Source organism: Salvelinus fontinalis, chromosome 23 (assembly GCF_029448725.1).
Source record: "Salvelinus fontinalis isolate EN_2023a chromosome 23, ASM2944872v1, whole genome shotgun sequence".
NCBI lineage: Eukaryota > Metazoa > Chordata > Actinopteri > Salmoniformes > Salmonidae > Salvelinus > Salvelinus fontinalis.
Window position 1 is genome coordinate 47885727 of NC_074687.1, and position 11122 is coordinate 47896848.

Genomic DNA, 11122 nt, shown 5'->3' on the forward strand with positions numbered 1-11122 from the left:
TACGCATTGTTAATATATGGGTTAGCTCAGTATTTATTTATTTGTGTCCCTTCTGGACAATTCTGTTTTTTGAATGTAATTAGCTGTTACAGTTTAAACTCCAGCACACTAGATTATTGTGTTTTCCGTGAAGTGTTCAATGGATCTCAACCAACATTTTGGCTTATTCATCAGGTTTCATCAACAACAAAAAATTCTCAAACATATTTTTTTCTCAACAGGAGAAATGTCTACGAACATCTCTGTGGACCCGGTGGATTTAAACACCTCTGACACCAACCAGATGTGTGACGTCTTTGTCGACCAGAGAGCTGCCTTGATCATCTTCCCAATCTTCTACTCTCTGGTGTTCCTCATCAGTTTATGTGGCAACAGCCTTGTCCTGTATGTGACCTGTCAGAAGAAGCAGAAGTTCAACTCCACGTCTCTTTACCTGGTCAACCTGGCTGTGTCTGATGCATTGGTCACATTGGTACTGCCAGGGAGAGTCACGTACTACATCAGACAGTTTGACTGGCCCTTTGGGGATCTGCTCTGCAGGCTGGCTACTATGTTGTTCTTTTCAAACACATACTCAGGTAAGGTGTGTGTGTGTGTATTGTATGGGGAAAACTGTGTAAGAGCTGTAGCATTCCGCAGTGGGTTGTGGTTATAGTAAAAAATATATTTCTCTCACAGGTTTATATAAAGCATTTACATTTATGCCCTAGTTTTTGCACGTGTGTGTATGTGTGTCTGTCAATTTTTTTCTCTGTCTGCTTGCCTGTCTGCTGGTTAGTGTCTTCTGTTTATTCATCCACCCATCCAATATCCCATCTCCCTCTCTTCCACCAGGAATTGCCTTCATGACATGCATCAGTCTAGACCGGTACTTGGCCATGGTCCACCCCCACCGGCTACAGTACCTGCGGAGCGTCAAAGTGGTTCGAGGGGTCTGCTGCCTCGTCTGGCTACTGGTGTCTCTGGAAACCGCCCCCCTGCTCTTCCGTACCATGCTCCATGACCACAGAGGCCGACGAACCTGCATGGAGTACTTCAGCTTTGAGGATACTCGCTCCACCCCTTATCTTCTCCTCCTGGCCTGTACTGTTTCCTTCTGTCTCCCCCTACTGGTCATCATTGTGTGTTACACCCGGATCAATCTCAAACTGAGTCGCACGGCCAAAGAGAACCCACTGACGGGCCGCTTGGGCCGTAGCCGCAGAGCCAAAAATATCATCCTCCTCATCCTCCTCACCTTCGTCCTGTGCTTCAGCCCCTACCACCTCAACATCATGCAGTTCATGCTGAGGAAGTTGCTGGGCCAGCCCAAGTGTGACGAGATGCAGGCATTCAAGGCTTCCCTACAGGTAGGACCTGCTAAAGTGAATGTCTGTATGTCAGTTGTTGGTCTGTTTGTTTGTCTGTCTGTCGGTTGGGGAGACTGTTGGTGGGTCTGTCTGTCTATAAAACATGGTAGATTTACATTTATGCCCAAGATGCATCCTTTTGTGTGTGTGTCTGTCTGGCTGTCAGTCAGTATGTCCGACTGTTTAGGGAACTGTGAGTTTTCTTTTCTTTGTGATACATTGAAATCCTCAACAACATTTTTTATTAAAAAGGCATTGTGTCCCTGCAGGTGACTGTCTCCATGATGAACCTTAACTGTTGTCTGGACCCTGTCATCTACTTCTTTGCCATTAAGACGTACAAGCAGAGGGTGATGAGTCTGTTCAAGGGCTACCTTTCAACCCCTGCTCCTTTCTCCAAAACCGCCACAGACAACAGCAGCAGCAACACCTAAACATCAACACCAGTAGGAAGAGACTGTGGTAGTTCTTTATTAAACCAGAAAGAAGTTGAGGAAGATATTGAAGGTGATTGCACCTAGTTGATTTCTGCATCTAGGGTTTGATTTGAGGTGTGATCATGGGTGTTATATTTGTGTAACTGACTGCGAATTTTGTTTTGCGATTGTGAGCAAAGAATTATCAGGCCATAACCATTGTTTGGGTGCTAGACCGTCTAAAGCTTTGTTCACACTGCAGGTCTTAATACTCAAATCCGTTTTGTTTTTCAAATCCATGTTGGAATACTGACTGTACAAACAGCAAGTTACAAGTGACCAAATCGGATTTGTGTGTGTTCAGACTGTAGTCATTTGCTTACATGGTTACGCAAGTTGTCATTGTAATGGCGGGTGTATGTCCAGATGTTGTGTACTGGTATTAAGTTAAGGTGACTGACAACAATGCCTGCCATGTAAGTCTCCCAGTTGCTTTGAATGTTCAAAATCATAGCGTAAGAACACTTTTAAAGCCTCAAAGGATAAGGTGATCCAACTTTCAGAACTAGTCATTTTTGGCTAGCCAAAGCAGTCAACAAGCTTGCTAGGTAGCCGTTTAGCTTGCTAGCACAAATCACTAATGTGTTTGTAAGCACTTATTAACAAGCTACATAGCTACCACATGTTGTTGTCAAACGGTCAACTGAGAAGCCTGCAAGCAACAAGATACGCCAAATAACAGCTAAAAAAATACTAGAGGGCAAATACAGCAGTGACTGTTCAGACACAAGTCACATCACTTACAAATATGGTCCAAATTGTGTCTTGAAAAATCCAATTCGATGTGCTTTTTGTCTGTTCAGACTGCAGAAAAAATAAAATATTCAAATCAGATATGCATTATTTTTGTCACTTCAAACCAGTGTGAACGAGGTTTAATAAGATGCACTTAATATGGAGCAGACTGATTTTGAGCTCAGCTTGAACTATCAAAACTGCAAACTGAGCCTAAAGGAAAAGGGTAAAGTACACTTATTGCTTATATTTAAGGCAGGGGAGTATATTGACATGGGGTCCATATCAAATTTACCCATTAATTAGTTTCAAATCACTCCATATGTGTTTCTTTATTTACGTAATGCCTAAACAGTTGGTGGAAATGGTTTACACTGTACATGTCCCATTATGTGTTTTATATTGCTATGCCCTGTCTAAGCTGGGAGTTTTTTTATATTATTTACTAAGCAATATGGAATTGGTTTAAGAAGGTCATACCATGGAACATTTTGTTATTTGATTTCGAATTTGAAAAAAAAAAAATATATATATAAAAATGATTTGATGAAGAAGAAAAGCATTGGTCTTACTGCTATTAGCCCAAACAAACACATTGATTCACTACATGGAACAACAGATAGTCCCCCACCCCAAAAATCTGAATAAAGTTTGTTCTTAAGTGTCTGTCCTATATCTTTAAGATATAAGAAAAATCTGGATAATTTAAAACATGTATTTAACCCCATATTTTTGCCACTAAACATACTCCATATATACTGTACTTCCATACATGTTTTCGACTGGTACCGGGGGACCTTCAGACAAGTCTTGTGAGGCCTGTGGAAATCCTACAAAAACAACCGATATGTATGTGTTCGTGAGAGTCTCACCTCTACACAGATGGGTCAAACTGTTCGAAAGCCACAGACAGAGGTTGGCAGATTGGGCGTACCATCTTCTGATGCTTGCGGGGGTCGTAGAGCAAAACAGAACACCATAGTGTTCATGAGAGACTCATCTTTCCATAGAGGGAAAGATAATAGTTTGTAGGCCAAACCGTTCGGACGCTACAGACGATTTTGTGAGAGAACCACATTTTGGGATGTGTCATGGTCTGACATACACTGCTCTAGGTCTGTCACCTTTCACCGCAGATGCGGAAGTGTGACATCCCCGGATGTGGTGGATTGAGACGCATCTAATGCAAAAAACAGATCTCTAGATTAAACGGACAGAATTTTATGGGGAGTTTGTATACTATGCTAATTAGATTCCCACGTTAAGTGGTTTAATATGACTCAAATGTGTATATATATATAATTTAGTTATTATTGTAAAGAAATTTTACTGTATTTTGTTGAAAACTGAATGAGTAAATATTTAATGCAAATGACGTAAAAGTTCTAAGGTGACAAGTTCTTGATTTACAACATGTATATTTGGAATCTGTAAATGTCTGGCTAGAGATATAGGCTGGAGTTGGGGACATTTTCTGTATCCTTTTACTGTACTGAATAATATAATCTGCAGCTGAATAAACGTATTAGTAATCTCTCTGATGTGTAACGTTTGTCGCGGGTGGCCATTAAACAGACGGAAGGTACGATAATGAGTGGGTTCATGTTCATTGTGTGGAGAAAAAGTCAATATGAGGACCAAGCCAAGTAGAAACAATCTGAATGTATCAAAGGGTATAATTGAATTTCATCCGATTGTATTTGGACACTCTGTATGTTTACATTCCATATTTAGTTACACGACACAGCCAGATCACGGGAAAAACACCAGAGCATAAAAGTCAAACATAAAGTTTTCAAATTAAACAGATTTGAGATGTAAAAGTATATATACCTTAATAGAAAATGACTCAAGTAAAGGTAAAAGTCACCCAGTAAAATACTACTTGAGTAAAAGTCTGAAAGTATTTTGATAATGTAGTTGCTAAAATATAAAAATTAAAATATTTCACCTTTATTTAACCAGGTAGGCTAGTTGAGAACAAGTTCTCATTTGCAACTGCAACCTGGCCAAGATAAAGCAAAGCAGTTCGACACATACAACAACAGAGGAATACACATGGAACACATGGAATACACAAACATACAGTCAATAATACAATAGAAAAATCTATATACAGCATGTGCAAATGAGGTAGGATAAGAGAGGTAAGGCAATAAATAGGCTATGGTGGCAAGTTAATTACAATATAGCAATTAAACACTGGAATAGTAGCATGTGCAGAAGATGAATGTGCAAGTTGAGATACTGGGGTGCAAAGGAGCAAGATAAATAAATAACTACAGTATGGGGATAAGGTAGATTGGATGGGCCATTTACAGATGAGCTATGTACAGGTGCTGTCACGATCGTCTTGCTGTGAGAGATTGGACCAAGGCGCAGCGTGTGAAAAATACATCTTCTTTATTTCAAAGAAGAGAGAAAACAAAACAAGAAACGAACAACTATACACAAAATAACAAAATAACAAAACTGACGACAAGTGAAGCTATAACGACAGATAGTGCTGACACAAACACTACACATAGACACGGAAGACAATCACCCACAAACAAACAGTGTGAACAGCCAACCTATATATGGTTCTCAATCAGAGGAAAACTTCAAACACCTGTCCCTGATTGAGAACCATATAAGGCGAATTACAAGTGACCTAAACATAGAAACACAAAACATAGAATGCCCACCCCAACTCACGCCCTGACCAACTAAACACATACAAAAATAACATAAAACAGGTCAGGAACGTGACAGAACCCCCCCCCCCCCCCCTCAAGTTGCGAACTCCGGACGCACCACCAAAAGTCTAGGGGAGGGTCTGGGTCTGGGGTCTGGGCATCTGTCCACGGCGGTGGCTCAGGCTCTGGGCGTGGTTCCCATCCCACCATAATAAATCCCCGCTTCTTTATCCACCTCACAATGACCAACCTCCAAATAACCCCACCTAAATTAATGGGCATCACCAGGATAAAGAGCAGCACCGGAATGAGGGGCAACACCGGAATGAGGGGCAACACCAGATGACGGCTCTGGCTGGTCATGGCTGGATGACGGCTCTGGCTGGTCATGGCTGGATGACGGCTCTGGCTGGTCATGGCTGGATGACGGCTCTGGCTGGTCATGGCTGGATGACGGCTCTGGCTGGTCATGGCTCGCTGACGGCTCTGGCTGGTCATGGCTCGCTGACGGCTCTGGCTGGTCATGGCTCGCAGAAGGCTCTGGCTGATCCTGTCTGTCGGAAGGCTCTGGCTGATCCTGTCTGGCCGAAGGCTCTGGCTGATCCTGTCTGGCGGAAGGCTCTGGCTGATCCTGTCTGGCGGAAGGCTTTGGCTGCTCCTGTCTGGTGGAAGGCTCTAGCGGCTCCTGTCTGGCGGAAGGCTCTAGCGGCTCCTGTCCGGCGGACGGCTCTGAAGGCTCATGGCAGACGGGCGGCTTTGCAGGCTCAGTACAGATGGGTGGCTTTGAAGGCTCAATACAGATGGGCAGTTCATGCGGCGCTTGACAGACGAACATTTCAGACGGCGTTGGGCAGACGGACAGTTCAGACGGCATTGGGCAGGCGGGCAGTTCAGGTACCGTTGGGCAGACGGGCAGTTCAGAGGCCGTTAGGCAGACGGGCAGTTCAGGCGCCGTTGGGCAGACGGCAGACTCTGGCCGGCTGAGACGCACTGTAGGCCTGGTGCGTGGTGCCGGAACTGGAGGTACCGGGCTAAAGCTACGCACCTTCAGGCTAGTGCGGGGAACAACAACAGGGCACACTGGACTCTCAAAGCGTACTATAGGCCTGGTGCGTGGTACCGGAACTGGTGGTACCGGGCTGAGGGCACGCACATCAGGGCGAGTACGGGGAGAAGGAACAGTGTGTACAGGGCTCTGGAGACGCACATGAGGCTTGGTACGTGGTGCCGGAACTGGTTGTACCGGACTGGAGACACGCACATCAAGGCTAGTGCAGGGAGCGGGAACAGGACACACTGAGTTCTCAAAGCGCACTATAGGACTGGTGCGTGGTACCGGGACTGGTGGTACCGGGCTGAGGGCACGCACCTCAGAATGAGTGCGGGGAGAAAGATCAGTGCGTACAGGGCTCTGGATACGCACATGAGGCTTGGTGCGTGGTGCCGGAACTGGAGGTACTGGGTTGGGGCGGGGAGGTGGCGCCGGAAATACCGGACCGTGCAGGCGTACTGGCTCCCTTGAGCACTGAGCCTGCCCAACCTTACCTGGTTCTATGCTTCCCGTCGCCTGACCAGTGCGTGGAGGTGGAATAACCCGCACCGGGCTATGTAGGCGAACCGGGGACACCATGCGTAAGGCTGGTGCCATATAAGCCGGCCCGAGGAGACGTACTGGTGGCAAGATATGTAGGGCCGGCTTCGTGACATCCGGCTCAATACTCAATCTAGCCCGGCCGATACGAGGAGCTGGTATGTACCGCACCGGGCTGTGCACACGTACTGGAGACACCATGCGCTCTACTGCGTTACATGGTGTCTGCCCGTACTCTCGCTCTCCACGGTAAGTACAGGGAGTGGGCGCAGGTCTCCTACCTGACTTCGCCACTCTCCCTTCTAGCCCCCCCCCCCCAAGAAATTTTTGGGGTTTACTCACAGGCTTCCTTAATAGTCGCGTACCCTCATAACTCCGGTTCCTCTCTCCGGTTGCCTCTGCTCTCCTAATTGCCTCCAGCTGTTCCCATGGGAGGCGATCTCTTCCAGCCAGGATCTCCTCCCATGTGTAGCAACCCTTGCCGTCCAAAACAGCCTCCCATGTCCACGAGTCCTGGTTTCTTTGTTGCGCTCTTCCACGCCGCTTGGTATTTGAGTTGGGGTGGTGATTCTGTAACGGGTGTCCTCCTCCTCTACAGACGAAGAGGAGGGGTAGGGATTTGACCAAGGCGCAGCATGTGAAAAATACATCTTCTTTATTTCAAAGAAGAGAGAAAACAAAACAAGAAACGAACAACTATACACGAAATATCAAAATAACAAAACTGACGACCGTGAAGCTATAACGACAGATAGTGCTGACACAAACACTACACATAGACACGGAAGACAATCACCCACAAACAAACAGTGTGAACAGCCAACCTATATATTTACATTTAAGTCATTTAGCAGACGCTCTTATCCAGAGCGACTTACAAATTGGTGCATTCACCTTATGATATCCAGTGGAACAACCACTTTACAATAGTGCATCTAACTCTTTTAAGGGGGGGGGGTTAGAAGAATTACTTTATCCTATCCTAGGTATTCCTTAAAGAGGTGGGGTTTCAGGTGTCTCCGGAAGGTGGTGATTGACTCCGCTGACCTGGCGTCGTGAGGGAGTTTGTTCCACCATTGGGGTGCCAGAGCAGCGAACAGTTTTGACTGGGCTGAGCGGGAACTGTACTTCCTCAGAGGTAGGGAGGCGAGCAGGCCAGAGGTGGATGAACGCAGTGCCCTTGTTTGGGTGTAGGGCCTGATCAGAGCCTGAAGGTACGGAGGTGCCGTTCCCCTCACAGCTCCGTAGGCAAGCACCATGGTCTTGTAGCGGATGCGAGCTTCAACTGGAAGCCAGTGGAGAGAGCGGAGGAGCGGGGTGACGTGAGAGAACTTGGGAAAGTTGAACACCAGACGGGCTGCGGCGTTCTGGATGAGTTGTAGGGGTTTAATGGCACAGGCAGGGAGCCCAGCCAACAGCGAGTTGCAGTAATCCAGACGGGAGATGACAAGTGCCTGTATTAGGACCTGCGCTGCTTCCTGCGTGAGGCAGGGTCGTACTCTGCGAATGTTGTAGAGCATGAACCTACAGGAACGGGTCACCGCCTTGATGTTAGGTGAGAACGACAGGGTGTTGTCCAGGATCACGCCAAGGTTCTTAGCACTCTGGGAGGAGGACACAATGGAGTTGTCAACCGTGATGGCGAGATCATGGAACGGGCAGTCCTTCCCCGGGAGGAAGAGCAGCTCCGTCTTGCCGAGGTTCAGCTTGAGGTGGTGATCCGTCATCCACACTGATATGTCTGACAGACATGCAGAGATGCGATTCACCACCTGGTTATCAGAAGGGGGAAAGGAGAAGATTAATTGTGTGTCGTCTGCATAGCAATGATAGGAGAGACCATGTGAGGTTATGACAGAGCCAAGTGACTTGGTGTATAGCGAGAATAGGAGAGGGCCTAGAACAGAGCCCTGGGGGACACCAGTGGTGAGAGCACCTGGTAGGAGCGACCTGTCAGGTAGGACGCAATCCAAGCGTGGGCCGCGCCGGAGATGCCCAACTCGGAGAGGGTGGAGAGGAGGATCTGATGGTTCACAGTATCGAAGGCAGCCGATAGGTCTAGAAGGATGAGAGCAGAGGAGAGAGAGTTAGCTTTAGCAGTGCGGAGCGCCTCCGTGACACAGAGAAGAGCAGTCTCAGTTGAATGACTAGTCTTGAAACCTGACTGATTTGGATCAAGAAGGTCATTCTGAGAGAGATAGCAGGAGAGCTGGCCAAGGACGGCACGTTCAAGAGTTTTGGAGAGAAAAGAAAGAAGGGATACTGGTCTGTAGTTGTTGACATCGGAGGGATCGAGTGTAGGTTTTTTCAGAAGGGGTGCAACTCTCGCTCTCTTGAAGACGGAAGGGACGTAGCCAGCGGTCAAGGATGAGTTGATGAGCGAGGTGAGGTAAGGGAGAAGGTCTCCGGAAATGGTCTGGAGAAGAGAGGAGGGGATAGGGTCAAGCGGGCAGGTTGTTGGGCGGCCGGCCGTCACAAGACGCGAGATTTCATCTGGAGAGAGAGGGGAGAAAGAGGTCAAAGCACAGGGTAGGGCAGTGTGAGCAGAACCAGCGGTGTCGTTTGACTTAGCAAACGAGGATCGGATGTCGTCGACCTTCTTTTCAAAATGGTTGACGAAGTCATCTGCAGAGAGGGAGGAGGGGGGGGGGGAGGAGGATTCAGGAGGGAGGAGAAGGTGGCAAAGAGCTTCCTAGGGTTAGAGGCAGATGCTTGGAATTTAGAGTGGTAGAAAGTGGCTTTAGCAGCAGAGACAGAAGAGGAAAATGTAGAGAGGAGCGAGTGAAAGGATGCCAGGTCCGCAGGGAGGCGAGTTTTCCTCCATTTCCGCTCGGCTGCCCGGAGCCCTGTTCTGTGAGCTCGCAATGAGTCGTCGAGCCACGGAGCAGGAGGGGAGGACCGAGCCGGCCTGGAGGATAGGGGACATAGAGAGTCAAAGGATGCAGAAAGGGAGGAGAGGAGGGTTGAGGAGGCAGAATCAGGAGATAGGTTGGAGAAGGTTTGAGCAGAGGGAAGAGATGATAGGATGGAAGAGGAGAGAGTAGCGGGGGAGAGAGAGCGAAGGTTGGGACGGCGCGATACCATCCGAGTAGGGGCAGTGTGGGAAGTGTTGGATGAGAGCGAGAGGGAAAAGGATACAAGGTAGTGGTCGGAGACTTGGAGGGGAGTTGCAATGAGATTAGTGGAAGAACAGCATCTAGTAAAGATGAGGTCAAGCGTATTGCCTGCCTTGTGAGTAGGGGGGGAGGGTGAGAGAGTGAGGTCAAAAGAGGAGAGGAGGGGAAAGAAGGAGGCAGAGAGGAATGAGTCAAAGGTAGACGTGGGGAGGTTAAAGTCACCCAGAACTGTGAGAGGTGAGCCATCCTCAGGAAAGGAACTTATCAGGGCGTCAAGCTCATTGATGAACTCTCCAAGGGAACCTGGAGGGCGATAAATGATAAGGATGTTAAGCTTGAAAGGGCTGGTAACTGTGACAGCATGGAATTCAAAGGAGGCGATAGACAGATGGGTCAGGGGAGAAAGAGAGAATGTCCACTTGGGAGAGATGAGGATCCCAGTGCCACCACCCCGCTGACCAGAAGCTCTCGGGGTGTGCGAGAACACGTGGGCAGACGAGGAGAGAGCAGTAGGAGTAGCAGTGTTATCAGTGGTAATCCATGTTTCCGTCAGTGCCAAGAAGTCGAGGGACTGGAGGGAAGCATAGGCTGAGATGAACTCTGCCTTGTTGGCCGCAGATCGGCAGTTCCAGAGGCTGCCTGAGACCTGGAACTCCACGTGGGTCGTGCGCGCTGGGACCACCAGGTTAGAGTAGCAGCGGCCACGCGGTGTGAAGCGTTTGTATGGTCTGTGCAGAGAGGAGAGAACAGGGATAGACAGACACATAGTTGACAGGCTACAGAAGAGGCTACGCTAATGCAAAGGAGATTGGAATGACAAGTGGACTACACGTCTCGAATGTTCAGAAAGTTAAGCTTACGTTGCAAAAAATCTTATTGACTAAAATGATATAGTACTGCTGGCTGGTGAAATAGGCTAGCTAGCAGTGGCTGCGTTGTTGACTTTGTTTGAAAGTGTAGCTGGCTAGGTAACCTCTAACTGGCTAGGTAACCTCGACAATTACTCTAGACTACACAATTATCTTGGATACAAAGACGGCTATGTAGCCAGATAAGATCAAACAAATCAAACTGTTGTACTGTAATGAAATGAAATGTAATACTACCTGTGGAGCAAAGCGGAATGCAACTACTCGCTCCAACCCGGAAGTGCGTATCGTAGAGGGAGAGGCAATAG

At 47.7% G+C, this 11122-nt stretch overlaps 1 protein-coding gene across 1 annotated transcript; it reads left to right on the forward strand.

Annotated features, from left to right (window-relative positions):
* The first annotated feature begins 226 nt into the window (after nt 1-226).
* On the forward strand, nt 227-1870 carry si:ch211-184m13.4 (uncharacterized protein LOC798560 homolog). Its single transcript, XM_055879177.1, is given in 3 exon segments — nt 227-578; nt 835-1349; nt 1619-1870. Coding segments are annotated over 3 exon segments (1119 nt in total).
* The last annotated feature ends 9252 nt before the right edge of the window (nt 1871-11122 follow it).